Genomic DNA, 20,072 nt, shown 5'->3' with positions numbered 1-20,072 from the left:
TTTCCTGTCTTGTATTTTGTCTACACTAGTTTTTCACTTTTATGTTAAGCATATCAAACACCTCAGTCACTGTAGTATCCAAGATTTGTTAAAAATACCTAAACAGATATCCCTTTCTTCTTCCTCTGCCTTTTGTTTAGTAGTTTATTAGTAGACTTGAGCTGTAAAAAGGCTTCTTTGGAGCCCAAAAGTTTTCTCTGTGTCTCCTGGAGCACTTAAATACTTCATCTCCCCTCTTTTGTCTCTTAATCCCTTATAGAACTACATGCTAAGGAGTAAGTAAAATCTTAATCATTTCTGTTCACAGAAATGGAACCAGAGGCACAATGCAGACTATATAATGCACAACTGGCTCTTCAGTGACTACTCATGATTATCTTCCCTCCCCAACAAACTCCTGTTTCTTTTCAAAAGAAAAATGGAGACACTTCTGGAACTCTACCTAATCCCTTTAGTGCTGCTCTTCCCAGCAGTGATAATAAACAGGGAGGAGTTAAATGGACACAGCACCCTGATAAATCTGACACAGCTGATTTGGGGAATGTGAGCACACCCAGCCTGGCCAGCACAAAAGAATGTTTCACCCATTCACTGTCCCCAGCAGCATCCATGAACAGACACCCAAGGAAAGGTAATGACAGATGTACATAAAATATTCTCTCAGGCACTGTCCAAGCTTCTGATTATTTCATGCTCAGGAAATTCTGACATTGTTTCTTGCTTAGTAACTCAGAGTTCTTTCTTTGAAATATTTTTCTATTCTTCCCTTCAGTCTGTGGATTTTATTTTATTCATTTTTGGTGAGGATGGCAGGAGAACATACATATTAGAGGAGAGGATTGCTTTTCCGTGCATGAAGAGCATTATGGGGAAAATAAGATGGGAGTTGTATCCATGCGGTAACTAAAGAATTTATAAGGCTTTCATTAGATGGGTCTCAGTAGGATCTAGCATGAGAGTTGATACTTATGTTTATTTCCAATAATGCTGCCCAAGAAAATGAAGATAATCTGGATTCCATATGAAAATAGGAACATTCTGTGTGTACATTTAAAAAAAAAAGGCAAGGAAGGAAGGAAAGGAAGGAAGGCAGGAAGGAAGGCAGGAAGGAAGGCAGGAAGCAAGGCAGGAAGGCAGGAAGGCAGGAAGGAAGGACAGATGTTCTAAATTTCAGAGCACATTATGAATAACGGCTTCTTTCTGATACTAGCGGTCACAACACTCGTCTATCTGGTCACTAAAAATTATTTATAGAAAAAATATGCAAGCCAAATCATAAAAACCTGTGAACAGAATAAGGTAGTACAGAAATATTTGTTTCAGAATTAGAATACAAAAAAAAGAAAGATGAGATTAATGTCACTGAAGTTTAGACAACCAAACCTGAACTTGTCACTTGATGTTCCTTTTCAGGCTAATACATAGATTTTTGGTTTTTTAGCTATTGAATAGATTCGTTAAAGATGAGCCAGACTGTCCTCTCTCCTCTCTAAAGAGAAATGAGGGTGATTTGTGTTGATATGGAGCATTTGAATTTGAATGAAAAGAATCTCATCCATAATATTCCATATTGACTACTCTAGAGCAGTAGAAAACAGAATAAACATCCACTAGGCAGGATATTTCACCCACCTACACTGGAAGGATGGTGGAAGAGATCAAAAGGAAAGTCAGCTCAGCTTTTTTTACCCATATTTATGAACAGCCCACTAAGGTCCAAATGAGGAGGTGTCCGAAAGATTTATCAAGGTTATCTACAAATATCAGAGTGAAATCCCTGACATATGTGCATTTTCCTGCCATAAACAGGGATCAACTGCATTAGTCTCCCTGGTGTCTACTAAAATATCTCCTTTCTGGATTAGGGTTTGCATTAATCCAGCACTTACTGTTAGAGTATAAGCAAAGCAAACATGTGAAGCATCCTTCCATCCTGTGCCTCAACCCTGGCACCATCTGTGGGAATAACACCAACATATGTGTGTAAAACCAGCATCACCCAGAGTATAACAACAGCCAGAGCTCAGATGGATGAAAAAAATGCATTATATTTACATCTAAATAATTTATTAGTTCTTTTTTAATTATCTATGTAGCAATTTATTTCCAGTGCTGTTCTTAATGAAAACCTTGTTAAGTTGCAGTTCTATTTCCAATGTTAGGAGTTTTATCCATTCCATCTCTGTCCTCATTGACTAAAATCAGTTTTGTTTCCTTCATAGTTAAGTAGTCTTTTAAAAAATTATCTGAGGAAGGTATTTCTTGTGTTTAAATATGTATTGCTGCTGCTGTGAAAACACCCATCAGTGTGTGAGACAGCAACACTTGCTATGCCAGTGTGTTTTTCTTTCCTGACAGGAAACCTTTTCAGCTCTCATTTTCTCTAGCTCTGCACAAACCACATTATTCTTTCCACCAGCTCCCTTTAAGCAGAACTGGAGCACACAGCTCCTGCTCCCTTAGCTGGAATAGTTTAATGCCAACCATTTTGTGGGCTTTTTTAAGGTTTATTTCCAGTAACACGTGAATGAGAATTTAAGGGTTTCTGTCACCTTTTACAGCTCTGATTTGCTTGCTCTGTAGTTAAAAGCAGCTGCAAGGTGAAAGCCTGGTATTTCCCCATGGCAGGTTCTCAGGGATGGTGAAATAGTAACGAGGCACTGGATGGGCACTGAGAGATTTGCATCCTTGGCAGCCTTGGCTGTGTACTCCAGTGCTAAAACATCCATCTCCTTGAATTTGTCCTGCAACCAGACACATTTTAACATAAGTCAGCATTTTTCTTCCTGATCCTTAATCCAAGATGAAAGCCAAATGCCAGTAATTCTGCCTGTTCCCAAAATACCACAAGATTTGCCACATTGGTGCAAATGGATGACTTGCCAGGTCTGCTATCTAATCTCTCTTAGTCTCTTAGCTGGCCAGTGTTTTATGTGTCTCATTTTCACATTATCCTGAGTGCTTCCCAGAATAATTCCACATATTCATGAAGCTGCTCTTCTCTCTCCTTCCTCCCTCCTCACTACAGGAATTGCCAAATGTGAGTCAGGGAGCCCTGTCTTGCTAGAGAAAGGCAGTGGCTGCTCAGACCAGAAGAGATGTGGCCTGTTTCACAGAACCCTCTTGTAGCTGAGCAAAGTTACTGCAGCTTAAAGTGCAAAGTGAACCCATGGATGGAGAACAACCAATGGTATTTTCTTGGTCATTCAGTCACTTAAATTTAGATCATAGATTGCTGGAAATTTTAACCTTTTTGTCAAGGCAACAAAATAAAGTCATAGCTCTTCTCTGCACCTTGAGCCTCACTCTTCTGCATTTCAGTCCTCAGAAGAAGATGACTCCAGATAAATTTCTTTAGTTTGTTATTGCAGTGTTGTGAAGGAACTCCCAAATGACAAGGATTTTTTTTGAGAAGTAGAATCATAGAATCATAGAATTATTAAAGTTCCAAAAGACCTCTAAGGTCATTGAGTTCAACTGGCCCCCTACCACCACCACCAAGTTCACCACTAAACCCAGTCCTCAGGTGAACACTCACACATTTTTTGAACACCTCCAGGGATGGTGACTCCACCACTTCCCTGGGCAGCCTGTTCCAATGCTTTACAACTCTTTCTGTGAAAGAAATTCTCTTAATATCAACTCCAAATCTTCCCTGGCACAACTTGAGACCATTTCCTCTTCTCCTGTCATTTGTTACCTGGGAGAAGAGACTGACACCCGCCTCACTGTAACTTCCCTTTCAGGTAGGTGTAGACAGCAATAAGGCCACCCCTCAGCCTCCTTTTTCTCCAGGCTAAACAGGATGACAATGCTTCTACAAGAAAAGTAATATTAAGAGAAAATGAGTTCACATTTTTTTGGAGGAAGCATGTTCTGTGATTTGTGACCTTGAGAAGAAGCAAGACATTATTAAGTGGGTTTGATTCTTTCTCTCTTCTTACTTGCTGTAGTACAGGCATGAAGTTTGTGCTTTAGGTAGCTCCTGGGGTTTCCTGTCAGAACTTTCTGGGTGAACTTGTTAGAACCCAAATTTTAAACTTCACACAACCTCAAAAAATGCATTCAGGACTTATATCAAGTGTATCACTCAAAAAAAAAATGTTGCTGGAGGTTGAAAAGGAACTTTTTCTTGGATTAAACATTGTCATGTTAAAGAACTATGCAATGACTTTTCAATCAAACCCAACTCTGCCACGCACAGCAGGCTATGAGAGAAAAAATGAGGTCAACTCACTCATAAATAGATTTTCCCCTTGTTTTAATGTGATAAGACAATGCTGCTGAGATTCACTCTTCACTTGCCATTTAATCAGAGCTGAGTTTGCAATGTCATTACCCGATGTTTCACATATTCAACATCAGGTAATTTAAAAATCTTTATGCAGATGGTCCTGCTACTTCTATAACAGCATTTGTTTTTAACAGGCTGGGCAAATTACTCTAATTCATTACGTGTCACCTCCCAGGTGCTGGGCATTCCACCTTTGTGAAATGAATTTTCTCATGATCCCCAAAGTTCAGCTAGCAATATTCACTTCTGAAATGTGATATCAGCTATTATATCTCTTGCCATTATTATGCCATCCTCTGCAGCTTTGCCTCCCAGGTGCAAACTCTGAACTGCTGCAGACCTTTTTTTACAGGTTTATATGAGTACCAGTTGCACGTTTCTCAAAAACATTGCCATGCCCTGTTCACTGCTAAGACAAATCTTTAGGGTTCTGACCGAAATGCATGGGGCAAATTCCTACTGAGCACGTGACTAACTTCAAGCACAGAGATGGAAAAGATTTGGGATTTATTTTAATGTAGTGAATCCCAAGGAGGTGACTTAGATAGACAACACCTTCCTTGGACCCCCAAACAGTGCCTGGACTATGGGCTTGGGATTTGTTGCTGGGGTTTTTTTTTTTGTCTTGTTTTGTTCCCAATGTTATCTAATTCCTTGATTTAGTTTTGCTTTAGGATTAACCCATAGTCTCCACAAAACCCACCTGTGCTCTTGTGGTGGTCCCTAAAAGATGCCCATGCACTTACACTAATATGTTTATCTAAAACTCCTATTTTAACAATGATCTGCAGCTGCCAAATTTGAAGAACTTGATATCAGGGCCAAAAATCTTCTATACTTCCAAAGGACCTGGATTTCTACTGAGGCATCTTTCTAAACAGAAAAAAAGAAATTATTTCAGTGAAGTTGAAACAAAGGTGGCTGCTGGGAACCATTGATGCCATTTAGAGAATGCACAGGGGAAATAAATGTGTAAGTGAATATTTAGCAATATTGCACGGGGTATATCATCATCCTGCCATCTCATTTTTTTTCTGACACAAGACTCTTGGGTTATTAGGTCTGTCCTATTTTAAGAAGCTGCTGTTAAAACTCCAGTATAAGCAGAAATGACCAGTGTGGCTGAATAAAAACAGCAGCTTTCCTGCTGTGGGCAGCTGTGTGCTAAAGAAATCCTGTAATGAAAAGTGGACATCATTTGCTTCCCTAGAAAATTAGTGGGAAGGATTCTTTAAAAAGACAAACTTTAACTGATGAAACAGTCTTTACTGAAGGCAAAATCTCATCATCATGTACTGCACTTGAAAAAAGGCCCAGTTAAAGGCCTGGAAGGTTTACAATGTCAGTAATATAATTCTCAGATTAATCTGCTATCTGGTTAACTTCAGCTTCAAAGAGACAGGAAACACCACAGGTTTTCTTAGTATTGTGACCTTTTTCTTCCTTTCCATGTCTTTTTTTTTTCTTTTCTATCCTGAAAATGCATCACTAAAATTCATGTATATAATAAAGCCATTATATCAGGCCCATGTTGAAACCTTCATCAAAGTGATCAGAAAGGGTTTTCAGAGGCCATTTCCCACCACCACAGATGGAAGAGATTAATTTTGAATGAGTTAAGCCGTGAATTGCACCCCAGCTGCAGAGAAAGGTTATCTGACTTAGGGTAAATTCAATGTAGATGTCCAAAGCTGGTGATTTGTTGAATCCTGAACAGAGAACCAAAGCATATTTACCATATTGTCAGGAAAATAAAATCAGAATATTAGCAACTACAAGGGACTAGAGCCAGAAAAATGTAAACAACCAGAGATTTCCTACTTTCCTTTTAATACTCTCTTAGGGGGTTCAGAAATAGAAAATTTAGATCCTCATGTTACAAGATGCTCTCTCCACCATCAGCCTCACAGATTAATTTAGGTTCTACATTCTTATCATGAATGAGATGGTGTCACAGGATTTCAGCTCTGTGATATTTGGAAGCTACTTTGCAATTTACATCTGAAACTCTACAGAATATGCAACAGTTTCAGAGGAAAGTAGATAAATAAAGTATATTGTGACATGAGTTTAATTAGTGTAAATTTGCATATGGGAAAGTTTCAGTTTGAAAATATCAAAAGCGAGTAGTGCCTTGGAAAGGGGTCCATTAGAACATTGAAAAAAATCAAAGAAAATAAAAATTAATTAAACAACAAAAAAATAAAAGGCAAAATTGAGTCAAGGACTTTAAATTTCCTTTCTGTTGGCTGCAACTCAGGATACTTGTGCTGAGGGTCCAGCTCTGGCACGTGCTCACTCCGTGCCTGAGTTTGACATGTTGAGGAGGAGCCTTTAAATAACTCGGACAAGCTGTTTTCATGTCCATGTTTTCAGTGCTCACCACCAAAATGCATCTGTTCATTCTGTCCTATATTTTCCATCCTTTGGACAATCAATCAGTCTTTCCTTAACAGTGTGGGTTTGCAGACTATGACTTTGCAGAGCAGATGCAAGAGCTTTCATATGGGCCTGGTGCAAGGCTGGATAAAGTCAGTGAGAGCATTTACGTGGACTTTAATGAGCTTTGGATCATCTCTCCTCTTTCACAGATGCAGAATTCCACTTGATAATTTCGTGGGCCACCTCTGATCATATCAGTCAGCTTCTAATGAATGTCATTGTTTCACACTTTCAGAGAACCATTTAACTGGCCAAAACCCTCTGCATATATAATGGTCATCTACTATTAATAATGCACTATGATTTATCTGGATGAGCGTTCTCCAACAGAGAAGTTCATTGAGATTCATATCTATGAGAAATTCTTAAATCCATATAAATTTGCAAAAGTCAAAGGTTGCATTATCACAGCTTATTTACACAGTGTGATACGTGTCCTCATATTTGCCTAGACAGAGATCTCACTTGATTTGAAATAACAGCAGGTAGAGACAAATTAGTTTATTACTCTGGATAATTTATTGTCCCATGAGACCACCTCTTTAATTCACAGGCAGAACAGCCCAGACTAAATAAACGAGCAGAGTCTACACTGTAAACCTCAAAGAAGGGAGAGATGCTTCTCTGAAGCCAAGGAGGGCTGGAGGATGGATCCATAGCTCAGGTTTCTGTGGCAGCTTAGAGCTACCATGTGGCTGGAGCAGCTCTTTACAGTCTGTTTTTACAGTTCTTAGTAAAAAGATCTGTCAGCTTGCACAGCAACGTAATTTTAGCACCCTGATAGCAGCAGGGTCCTTTTTTTATTTGCCCTCTCTCTTTATGCATGAAGAAAAAAAAAATCAAGATAAATAAATCTGTTTCCTTTGAATGACTATGAAAGTAATAGAAATAACTCACAGAAATATGCACAGACAAAGCCTCAAGTCAGACAGGTTTCTACTGGTAAAGTTTCCCAGATATTAAAAAAAACCCTAAGATACATTCTAACATAATTTTAATTTCTTTCTTTCTAAAGATTGTTATTTAGTTCTCTGTTTGTATAGCAACCAAGACTGTATAGTTCATAAGTAGATCTGCTAAACTCAGCGTAATTATTACTACAGCAAAAAGTAAAAAACCATCTTTAATCATAACCTAAGAGTATGACAGAACTCAAATTCTTTCTCAGTAACTCGTAATAACTCATCTTACCCTCAAGTAAACCTGAAACATATATGAAGTCTGTTGGGTTGTTGGCCCAGAATATCTTTTAGCCAGCTTGTGTTCTGGAGAATCTCGTTGCACTCCAAGTCTGTAGAATATTTATTTCTAATTCAAATGGCTTTTTAAATGGTAAATATTTTCCCTGCCTGCAAATCAAAATTCAGAATCCCCAGTAGCTGCAGGGCCTGCTAAGAGCAATGACCTGTGCTGGTAGTAGGGTTTGATTTCATGTCCAACCCATGGTGCCCTTCATCCCAGTCCGTGGAGGAGAATCCTATCCAAGGTCCACAAGATCTGTGTTCTTCCTGTCCTGTACACGGGCATGTGTGTGCCTACACAGGAGCTCCTTGACACATGAGGAGAGGCTGAGAGCTGGGACTGCAGCCTGGGGAAGGGAAGGCTCAGGAGGACCTTTCCCATCTATAAATACCTGAGGCAGGGGGATGAAGAAGGTAGAACAAGGCTCTTCTCAGTGATTTCTACTGACAGGTCAAAAGACAATGGGCACAACCTGAAATATATGAAAACTTGTTTAAACATAAGTTGTTGTTTGTTTTTTTTTTTATAGAAGAGTGGTCAAAGAGGAAAACAGGATGATGAGAATTATGGAGCCTAAAGCCTTGGAGCTATTCAAATTCCAGCTGTCCACAGTCCTGATCACCCTGCTTCATCTCCAGAATCACCATTCTGTGATTCTGTGACTTTTATGGCCATGAATGTTGGTGATTGGCACCTGTAGAAATATCATAGAATTGTATAAGGCCATAAAATGGTTTTGGTTGGAAGGAGCTTTCAAGGGTCACCTTAAAGCCTTGCTTGTTTTAAAAGTCCTGTGAAATATTAAATGAAAAGTGAGAATAGTTCCCAAGTGGAAGGAAAGTTTAAATTATTAGTGGTGTCCATCCCCTTTCCAGAGCTTTTCCACTTATGTGAGTGACTTCAGCAACTCCTTTTGCGACATTAAAAGGACTTTGCCAGCTGAATTTGTGCAGCTAAATTTAGTTGTCAGAGTGAACCTTTCTGCATCTGAGAGTGTCATCCTGAAGATCCCTTTGCATTTAATACATGTCAATACCAGCCGGTGAAATTTAGGTCAATAGGGAGTTGATTACTTTATTCAAATGATCCCCACCCTAAAAAATTTCAGCTGTATTGATTAGATCTGTAATTAATGTAATAGGAGCCTGAAGCCTGGGAGTCATTTTACTCAGATGGAGGTACTTACACCTTGAATTAGCTGGGATGAATGTCATCTTCAGAAGAGTACCCTTCACATTAGAGTGGTTCTATTGCCTCTTTGAGGTGTTTATGTGAATACAAGGGAGGAACCCTCATCTATGCTTTGTATCTGCAGCACAGCACACAATGGACATCTGGTTTCAAAATATTATCTGAACAATCTTATTATGAGCAGTTTAAAAAATTAGCATAAATAGAAATATGTGTGTATCTATATTTGGCTTCTTTGTGTCTGATCATGGACTATTTTAACACCTTGTTGGTTTGCAGTAAAGCATAATTAAAACAGTGTTTCTAAGGCTTTTACCTGCACTAAAAATATTATTAAAAAAGAAGAAAGGTTGTTATCAGTTATATCTTCAGTAATAATAATAACAAACCAGTTTTTCATTCCTTTCCTCACCCTGGATAACACGTTTAACTGGATTTTCTTACACTGCATGTACACACAAACAGTCACTAAGGAAATAGAGGTAGAATAAACACAAACACTACAAAAGCCTGCTGATGTATTTCATCATGTAGGTGATGCTTCCTACAAACACACAGGGCTGCTTTGTGGGGTGGTGAGTGAAAAAATACAATCTGTGTAACCTCAGAAGTCTGTAGTGCTGATCCTGGAGGTGCTACCCTGCTGCTGACGTCTTTCTTAAGAAGTTTCTTTTACAGTAATTGGAGAGAAATAGGCTCTTTCATAAAAAGTTGCCTTTTTAAAATTCCATTAACTGTCTATATGAATAGTGAAAACATTTTGTGGTTTAGATCTACATAGTTTTGATCTCTAATTAGAGATCTACGAGTTATAATGAGTTGTTCCTGGTCAGAGGAAGTGTCTAAGGTTTTCATTGATTGGCAAAATGGGAAACATTAAAATTTCTTAGAAATATTCTGTGCCGCAAAGTGCACCAGTGTCACAGACTGTCTTCTATTATTTGTCTACTTTGCAGAAAAATATATTTTTAAAACTAAATGCACTTTTCTCCAGGTATGAGAACTGCTGGCATTGAAGAGAACACAAAATCTACTCCTTTCCTTGCTACACCAGCCTATGCTCTATATTCTTGATGAATTTGTTTTGTCTGTATTCTCAGTCATAGAACCACAGAACTATGGAAACGTTTGGGTGGGAAGGGACCTTAAAGATCATCTTGTTCCAACCTCTCTGCTATGGGCAGGGAATCTTTCACTAAACCAGGTTACTCAGAGCCCCTTCCAACCTGGTTTTGAACAACTCCAGGGATGGGAGTCCACATCCTCTGTGGGTAACTGTCCCAGTCTCCTCATTCCTTCCACTTCCACAATTACCTTAGACTGGAATCAGTTAAAATAGACTTTCCTAAGCTTAATCTGCTTTGTTGTTGACTGTGCCTTTTTTTGGGGAGCAGCCACCCTTCCATCAGTGACAGCTTTGCATCAGAAATCCTTCGAGGATCCTGTGAATACTCACCAGCTGTTCTTGGTTTTGCAGAGCCTGTGATCACCCTGGGAAGTGGAATGGATTCTCAAGGCATTGCACATTCAGGCCCTATGTCCATGTCTGCGCTACTGATCACGTCCTGTTAAACCTGCTATAACCAAGCACTAATTGTATGAAAGAAAAGCTAAGTTTTATACTGTGTGCTGCTATCATTGTGAATATTTTTGCCTATTTTCCCCCCTTCATTGTAGAAATGTTTTACCTTATGTTACAGATTTTAATTACGTCCCCTGTGTCTGGGGAATGCTATTTCTTTGCTACAGATTTGCTATACAATGTGCTGTAAGATAAGTAGCTGTTAATTCATCTCTATTGTTTGTGTTTTTAACATGCTCCTGATCTCCAATTCTGCTCATTTAAAACCATGAAAGTCAAGATGCTTTGTCTGGTTCTGTTTTTTTCTTTTTTTGTTACTGTTTTTGTACATTTAAAAATTAACTTAGCTCAGATTCCCCTACTGTGCACTGCTGCTTTAGAATTTGCTCTGCTGGATCTGAGCTAAGCACTTCCACAATTACATGTGCCATTTACAACACATCAGTTAGATGCTTATTTGATCCCACTGTATGCACAGAACACTACATTTATTCATGAGAAACACCACTGAAAGAGCAGGACAAATAAACAAAACATACTATTACATTTTTTTAAGGCCTTTAAAAAACCCAAGCAAAATATCTCATGAAAAATGCCAAATCTTGCTTTAGATTTCATTTCATAGGTTTCAATGCAACCAGCATTTGTGATTTTGTTCCATTTTCATCCACAGTGTTTTCTCCTGACAACATGATTGAAAGTGCCATTTAAATTCATCTTTAAATGTGTCATGTATTATAAATGCAGCTTTCCTCTAGTAAATAAAGCATTTCAAAAATGGCTTTAATTAAAATGCCATAGGAATTATTGAGGAGAATTTAACAAAATTATATATTTTTTACTCTTTGGGAAAAGCAAAATCTTTCGGCAAAAATATTTCTCACCAGAAAAAAAAAAAAAAAAGAGAGAAAAAAAATGTTACCTCTATATGTTATGGGGTTTTGGGTACCATGAAGTTTTAGAAAAGAATAACAAATATTAAACTGGATTCTCACCTGCACTGATTTCAGTTACATGCTCCCTTTCCAAAGACCTGACACAGTCTTTGGTCAGTAAAGGCTGAGCAAAGAAAATGCTCAGAGAAATCTTGTAGGTGCTTAAGCTCATTCAGGGCCAAAACTGGGAAACTTCTTGGATCAGCACAGTCAGGTTTGCTGAAGAAACACAAGCCACAGTTTCTGGTGGGTTTTCTTTAGATCTGCACAATCTACCTAACTGGATTGGTATACATTATATTAAATATTCATTAATTGCTTTTAAGTAAAGCTAATTAATAGAGTGATACTCTTCTTTTTCTCCAGCCAAGCTTCGTGCTGGCATGAAATTAGAAATTATGACACCTACAGCTTTACCTTACTGCAGAGAGTTTACTTCTGAAATAGAACTCCCCTCTTCTATCCACCACAAACTGCAGACAGCCTCCATCAGCACATTTGGCAAATCCTGCAGAGATGAAAAGAATTTTCATCTAGTTAGTGAGAGCTGAAATGAACCCAGGTCGTAGCTGATTGCAAGCAAATATTTTGAGAGCTTCGAGCTGCATTTGAACAAGGGATCCAGGACAAACAATCCTTGCCCAGTAGCTAATCCCATTCATTAGGAGCTCAGTGATTACCTCATTAGTGTGATTGAGCTTTCCCTGGGCCAGCTCACACAGCAGATCATTTGGCACTGATGACCCAGGTAAAGAATTTCTCTGCTGAAACTACAGAGGTTGCCTGGCTTTGAGCAAGAAGGAAATCATGTGGCAACAAAGAGAGGCTGTTGTATATCATAGATTTGGTTATAATGGCAAATGTCATTAAAAAACCCCAAACAATTCATGAGGTCATTATAAAGCATTATATTCCTGCTAAATCATAGAATTAGGAAATGGTTTGGTTTAGCAGAGACCTTCAAGGATTGTGTAGTCCAAGTCCCTGCCACAGGCAGGGACACCTTCCTCTGGACCAAATTGCTCCAAGCCCTGTCCCAACCTGGCTTTGAACACTTCCAGGGATGGGGCAGCCACAGCTTCTCTGGGCAACCTGTGCCAGGGCCTCCCCACCCTCACTGTAAACAATTTGTTCCTTATGTCTAATCTAAATCTACCCTCTCTCAGTTTAAAAACATTGCCTCTCTTCCTGTCCCTACACACCCTGGTAAAATAAAAAAATCTGTCTTTCTTATAAGCTCCCTTCATATATTGAAATGGTGCAATAAGGTCTGGGCAGAACCTTCTCCTCTCCAGGTTGAACAGTGGAACACCAGCAGGAGTGAGAATATGTGAGAGGAACAACTCTGCAGACAGCCAGGTCAGTGAAGGAGGCACAGGAGCTGCTCCAGGTGCTGGAGCAGAGATTCCCCTGCAGCCTGGGGTGCAGCCCATGGTGAGGCAGCTGAGCCCCTGCAGCTCATGGGGGTCCACAGGCTCCTGGCAGGACCTGTGACCCTGTGGAGACAGGAGTCCACGCTGGAGCAGGTTTGATTGTCCCCACAAGCACCCTAGAAGCGATCAGCCTGTTCCTGAAGGACTGCCCCCCATGGAAGGGACCACACTGGAGCAGTTTGTGAAGAAATGCAGCCCATGAGAAGGACTCACACTGGAGAAGATCCTGGAGGACTGTCTCACATAGGAGGGACCCCACACTGGATCAGGGGAAGAGTGTGAGGAGTCCTCCCCTGAGGAGAAAGGATCAGCAAAGATGTGTGATGAACTGACTGCAAGCCCCATTCTCTGTCCCTCTGCCCCACTGAGGAGGTAGAGGACTGAGAAGTGAAGTCAAACCCAGGGAGAAGAGAGGAGTGGGGGGAAGGTGTTTTAAGATTTGGGTTTATTTCTCATCATTTTACTCCGATTTCATTAGTAACAGATTAAACTAATTTCCCCAAGTCGAGTGTTTTGCCCATGACAGGAACTGCTGAGTGCTGCTGGGGTGCAGGACCTTGCCCTTGGCCTGTTTAGCTTCACACACTTCACATTTCCCACACCTGTCAAAGTCCCCCTGCCCAGCATCCTTTCCTTTTAGTGCATCAGTGTCAGCACTCAGCTTTGTGTCATCCACAAACCTGCAGAAAGGTGCACTCAGTCCTGTTGTCTGTGTCATTTATAACGATATTAAACCCTGCTGGCTCCAATATGGACACAACTTGTTACCAATCTCCATTTGGACAATGAGCCACTGACTGCAAGCTTTGTTGCAACTGCAACTGAAGACTCGTTTTCTATTTCTTTAGTCACTTCATGGGTGTATTTTCCTTTGCTCTCCTCATGTAGAATATATGTAACAATGCCATTAAGCAGCTTTTTTGGTTACTGATGCTTTGGAAGAAAATACAGGCACAGTTTCTTCTTCTTTACAATATCTCTGGCAGAGACACGGGGCTCAAAGATTTCCAACAGCAGGCAGTTCCATTTGGCAGATCCTGCAAACCACCGTGGTGTAGAGGGTTAATTGGTAACAAATAGGTGAGAATAGGATATGACAAGGGAAAATTCTAATAAAACCTCTTTGCAAAGGCATTATGAGGAGCGAGAGCACGCTGGCAACAGCGGAAGAGAAGTTAAAAAGATCCTGACAAAATCAATTAAAAAGAGGCACATCGGAGGCATAGTGAGCTAAGTACCCAGTTCAATTATTAAGTTGTCAGGTCCTCTTAGTCTGGAGTGGAATAGGAAACAGTTTTTTCTCTGGTGCCTTGAGGACAAATGTGAACATGAGAAAACAAACCTGTTTGGATGTCTCATGCTGCTGCTGACAAGCCACTCAGGAGCCAGGGAAATTTCTCAGATCTGAGATCTTTAAAAATTACTGCTCCCCAAAGCTGGGTCCACAAAAGGAAATAGATATCAAAGCTGATAGTGTTGCACATACCATCAACTCTAAATTGCTTGACTTTTTCTCCCCTTTTATGACATACTGGATATACAATTCCAGGAGCTGGACTTTGATAATCCTTGTAGGTCCCTTCCAACTCAGGATATTCTATGGTTCTATGAAATCTCCTGTGCTGGAAAAACAGCTGCTTGAACTAAGCAGGAGGGAGCCTTGAGGAGCCTTCTCTGCCTTCATCAGCACAAGGTAGGACATGAGGACAATTCTACTGCCTTAGCACAATGCTCTAAATCACTTGGTATTCTGTCTCCAACACGGGCCATAAACAAGTAAATACGAGACAGAAAAGTACCTTTGATCTTTTCTCCCTAATAATCACACAGTCTTCAATCCTAATTTTTCCATTGAGGGGATTTCCTGGTCATGGTGTGGTTTGAAAACAAGTTTCAAGGATCTACTACCAACAGGAAAAAAAAAAGAAAACCCCAAAATCCCAGGGTTTGTTTTTGTTGTTTATCTTTTCTCACTGAATTTGGCTCTTACTACTATAATTTCATATCCATTTTTTCCTCCCATCGAGGAAAGTGGTTGACAATCTGTCTCAATACACCCTTTCCACCTCATCATAAATTCATAGCCTGTTAAACACAGGATATAAACCTCAAAGAGAGATTTAGTTTCGATATTAGGAAGAAATTATTTATTATAAGGATGGTGAAGCACTGGTATAGGTTTCCCAGGGAAGTTGTGGCTGCCCCATCCCTGGAAGTGTCCAATGCCAAGTTGGAGTAACCTGGTCTGGTGGAAGATGTGCCTGCCCATGGCAGGGGGTTGGAACGAGATGACCTTGAAGGTCCCTTCCAGCCCAAACCACTCTCTGATTGTATGATATGCCTGACTTTTAGACAGCCCCACCTGTCTGAAAGGAGTTCATCCTTCATCCTAAGCTGGTTTGTGCTAGCAGGGGACCTGTTACCTCCTGTGCATGGTGCATTTTGATCCAAAGCCAACTGAAGTTATTGGACACGTCAGGTGTTTTATTCTGCTGTTTCACCTATTTTGATCATTTCTTAGGCAAAAAACAGAGAAAGCCACAAAACTGAATTGCAGTGATTGACACATTTCCACTCTTTAGCATTTCACGCTTCTAAGAGCGGATGGAGTGAAAGCAAAGAACGATGGAGCAGGTCAGCAGATCACTCTCTAACAACTTATTAATCTACAGCTCTGTCAGTCCAAGGGGACTTGAAACACTGAAAGTGGCTGCAACTCATCCATTTAGTTTGAGTGCGTTAACCCACATAATGAGGTGCAGTCTCTTCCAAGGCAGCAGCCCAGAGCATATTAATGATCCCTCACATGGAATGTGGGCTGTGCTCCTCATGTGCTTTCTCATTACAGGCTTCCACACTGTGGAACTGAGTTAACTAACTACTTAGACCACAAAGAAATATGGTTATAATTGGTCTGGGGCAGCTTAGTAATATGTAATAAAGAAGTTTAATTGGCTCCTTCTTTGTTTTACTGGCTCTAGAATTTATCATCTGCTTGGGACATTGGACCAACTCCCTCTCACCTTGCCGTGGAAAGCAGATGAATGAAAATATGATGATGATTAGTAATTTGGTTGTTGATTATACAGAGCAATAGCAGAAATTGCTGAGTTTCACAATAAAAGACAGGGATTCTTGATCCTTGGATGCTGTCAGTAACTGGAATATCAGGCTTAAGAGTATCAGACAGCATTTAGAAAATAAGATAGTTCATTGCTGCTTTGCAACCTTTGTTTCAGTGGAATGCAGTTATGACCAATGCCAAAATCTCTAACCATCATAGCTAGAAACTAGAGACATGTAGAAATTAAATTAGAACCTTCCACCAAGGTGAACAACCTTTTTGGTTTATATAAAGAGCAAGGAAGCTCATGTGGTGACATTTTAGGAAAATAAGCAGGAAAATGAATATTTAAAAGATTAATTCTATTAATTCCAATACAATTATCTTCCTTCCTTCCTTCCTTCCTTCCTTCCTTCCTTCCTTCCTTCCTTCCTTCCTTCCTTCCTTCCTTCCTTCCTTCCTTCCTTCCTTCCTTCCTTCCTTCCTTCCTTCCTCTCTTCCTCTCTCTTAAGACTATCATCCCTAGTCCTATCTCTCCAGCTCTCTTGGATCCCCTTTAGATATTGGAAGAATCTGTAAGGTCTCATTCCAACAAGTCCATGTTTTTCTTGTGTTGGGGGCCTGAGATTTGGCCATGGTAGTGCAGGAGGGGTCTCACAAGAGCAGAGTAGAATTTGCTGAAAAGAGACCCCAGGAGTGATTACTGCAACCCTCTGTGTAACTGTGGCACTAACTTTGTGGTATCCAGTTTGCTGCCACACTAGATAAAGAAAGAAAACAAAGTTGAAAAGGACTCCATGGAGAATGTTGACACACCAGAACAGCTCCTGGAATTCCTGGTCACCAGGCAGTTAGCAAAAGGCAGAAGTTTGGGATGAGTGGCAGTGCTGACAGCAGCAGGTAGGAAAACATCGGGCAGGTCTGGGATGTCCTTTGCCTTTTGTTTCCGGGCTTTATGATTCCGCTGGGGTGCTTCTGACACGCTCAGCAGCAATGCTAAGTGCTGGAAAGCCTGTGCCAGGATCCTCTAGTCCTGCACATTCTGAGCACAGACTCAGCAATTCTTCAATATACAGGATGGGTTTGGAGCTTGTTTTCTTTACAGGTAAGTTGGATTCACTGCTGAGCCCAGATTTACCTTATCTTACTTTAAGCATTTAAAAATGAGCACAGCCACTTTCAGCTCCTATTACAGTCAGTGGAAAAAGATCTTGGGATAGACTGTACTACCCTCTGGAGATTCTTATGTTTCCCAAGGGCTGCTGTGTTCAAAATTTAGAGCCTCAGTTAGGTGGGGTGAGTCTAGACTGATTTTCCCTTCACAAAGTTCCAATATAAAAAGACTCCCTGGTGGGCTATAAAGTTCCGTCAGGGCTGCTTCTTCCCACTTTTCCAAATCCCATATTGATCTTTCCTGTGCTTTTAAGTGTTACTAACCTTCTGAGCCTGCATCTTCATTTGACATAAGACCAAATAAAATACTCCACAAAGGTAGGCAGGCAAGGCAGAAGAAGTCAACCTTTATAAATGCCCTGAAATATTTAAGGTCCCCAAAGGAGAAAATGCAAGCATAGTGCAAAGACTGAAAAAAAGTCACTCTCCCTTCCTTAAAGTCATTAGATGACTCATCAATGGCTTTATATATTACTAAAATCAGAAAACTTTGTTGTGAAGAACTTCACTGTAGATGACACCTGAGAAATTATATCCATGGGTTCTGGTCACAAAACTCTGGTACTGGATAGTGTGAAAGGAATTACTGGGATAACTCAGAGATGGCAGATACATGCATGGGGAGGAAATTGAACACCACCTGAAGAGAAGTCAGATGATATGAATATATAGTAAAAACAAAATGGCTTTTCATGTTTGAGCTGAGATAGGAGTGGAAACTCTCACAATTCTTCAGTTTATGTGTTTTGTTCCTCCAAGTCAGGCAGATTCCCGGTATGACCAATTCCATGTTGGATCTGTATCAGCAGAAATCAGTTTCTGATCTTTGATCTTACTGAGAAATGGCATCAAATTTTCTGTGCTTTAAAACATAAACAGGATCTATTATGTTATCCTGGCAGTCAGCCACCCCTCTTCCATGATCAACAGCATGCATGAAGTGTCTGTGGGCTAAAAATTGTCCATATTTCTCTTGTATAAGAAGCTGAAGAACAACCAGGACAGGAAGGATTACTTAGCTTTTGTCAGGTTCTTATATGAGGTGAATAATTCTGCCTTTCCAGCTACTCAGTCCATCAAGGTTCACCCTCTCCTACAGGGCACTGGTGGTTTCCAAAGACTAAAGGACAACAGACAAGCACTAAAAAGACAAATGGTACCACGTGTCACCACAGTATGTTTTTATTCTTCACAAATGGTTAATCACTGGCTATACATGAGCTTGATTTTTCCTGCTTTACTGCTGAGTGTGCATGGGGTTTTTGCTTCCTTTTTCTTGGTGTGGGGACATGGAAGTTTGTAATTGAATCAGAAAGCTAGTTGTTCTGTCAGCTGTGGCAAAAAAATAGCTGTGAGGTGGCCCCAAAAGGCAGAACACTTGCCTGGTACCTCTGGGATCCTCACTCTCATTTCCAGCCCTTAAGGCATCATATGCATGGTGGAATTCCAGGGGAAGGATGTGGAGATGATGCCAGGCCTCCAAGAAATACAGGTTAAAAAAAAAGAGAGGGAGGCTAAAGGGAGGTGTTGAGTTGGGAAGACAATCCAGTGAGGTCTGGAGTGGCGAGGAAGTTTGGAAAGCTTCAAAAAGTCACTTTTTCCTCTTCCACTGCTCTGTCCACCACACTGAAACCTTTTCCCTCTCTGCAGTCTCCCATGGATTTCTCCCAAACTCATGATAGTATAAAGAGTAATTTGATCTGTGCAAGCAAGAACACAGATGCTTGTTTTGGAGCAGAGCTTTCTCCTTACATGTGGCCAAGAGAGGCAATCCTGGCACTGCCTTCTGAGCCCATTAATTCCCTGCTTGATCAGGAATAAAGGCTTGCTGCTGGTTTATGCATTGTTTGGTTTGGACTCGGACTATGTTGATAGTAAAGGATTTAAGGATTGTATTTAATTTCCCAGTAAAACATTTTGCATCTAAAGGGACAAAATCTTACAGAGAAGTACTGAGAAATACACTGCTCTCCTGCTCTCAGCAGTCCCTCCTACATATTATTAAACATAGCTTTTCACAAAAAAGGTGATATTTTCACATTTTTGCCCTGTACACTAAGCTGTGGCATTCTAAGATGTAGTTTGCCTCCCAGGACCCAAAGCCCCTGCAGTTCATATTATTGCTCCTCTCGCTTTTAGCAGTCTTGGATTCATATCCTGATTTGTTGCTCACTTGACCACACCCCCTTTCCGTACTTCGTGCCACACGGAAACTTCCACATTCTTCTCCAGAAAATTACTTCTGTCTCTGCAAAACCCCTTGAGATATGGCAGGCACTAAAAGCAAGAACTGGAGCTAAGAATAGAAAAGCAAGATGGTAATCATGACAATAAAATCTCCCAGATCACCAGTCAGAGCAAACATTTCCATACGCCTTTGGAGAGTTAATGTTCCCCAACCACAACTCAATTATCAGTTACATGGAGGCAGGAGGTTGGGAGTGGGAGAACGGCCTCTTGCTGGTTTCTATCACAGCCAATAAGTGTAATATAAAAGCATAGAAGCCAGTGGAACTGGCTGGGACATGTCAGAAGGTCCAAAGGGATGATTGCAGGTGAGATAAAACCCCTGGAGTGGAACAGGAGAGCAGGACAAAGAGAGAGAATTTGGAGGGTAAGCAAGAAAAGTCTCAGCAGCGTTGGTGAAAGCCTTTTAGTGTTTATTCCATGATCACACAACCACTGCTCGTGTGTAATGAAGACCTAACTTCTCTTA

General features: G+C 40.4%; 1 protein-coding gene and 1 long non-coding RNA gene across 17 annotated transcripts in view; one reads left to right on the top strand and one right to left on the bottom strand.

Annotated features, from left to right (window-relative positions):
- TSNARE1 (t-SNARE domain containing 1) overlaps nucleotides 1-10,731 on the top strand; it is a 464,136-nt gene extending 453,405 nt beyond the window's left edge. For all 10 annotated transcript variants that reach the window (XM_069005568.1, XM_069005575.1, XM_069005573.1 and 7 more), the window contains one exon: nucleotides 10,647-10,731. In XM_069005568.1, the coding sequence (XP_068861669.1) occupies nucleotides 10,647-10,655 (9 nt within the window). In that variant the 3' untranslated portion in view covers nucleotides 10,656-10,731. The remainder of the gene's footprint in view (nucleotides 1-10,646) is intronic.
- LOC138105504 (uncharacterized) lies at nucleotides 1,681-12,304 on the bottom strand. 7 transcript variants are annotated; one of them, XR_011148507.1, is made up of 6 exons: nucleotides 10,626-10,714; nucleotides 9,165-9,287; nucleotides 8,142-8,450; nucleotides 3,701-3,817; nucleotides 2,553-2,744; nucleotides 1,681-1,956 (listed from the first exon to the last, which is right to left on the bottom strand). It is a non-coding gene; the product is annotated as an uncharacterized lncRNA (long non-coding RNA). The 7 variants fall into 7 exon arrangements; XR_011148508.1 differs by lacking the exon at nucleotides 1,681-1,956 and having other exon boundaries at nucleotides 2,387-2,744; XR_011148505.1 differs by lacking the exons at nucleotides 1,681-1,956; nucleotides 2,553-2,744; nucleotides 3,701-3,817 and adding exons at nucleotides 11,747-11,905; nucleotides 12,104-12,304 and having other exon boundaries at nucleotides 7,180-8,450; nucleotides 10,626-10,743.
- Between the last annotated feature and the right edge of the window lie 7,768 nt (nucleotides 12,305-20,072).

This window comes from Aphelocoma coerulescens, chromosome 2 (assembly GCF_041296385.1).
Source record: "Aphelocoma coerulescens isolate FSJ_1873_10779 chromosome 2, UR_Acoe_1.0, whole genome shotgun sequence".
In the NCBI taxonomy this organism is placed as follows: domain Eukaryota; kingdom Metazoa; phylum Chordata; class Aves; order Passeriformes; family Corvidae; genus Aphelocoma; species Aphelocoma coerulescens.
This window is presented reverse-complemented; position numbering and strand designations above follow the sequence as displayed.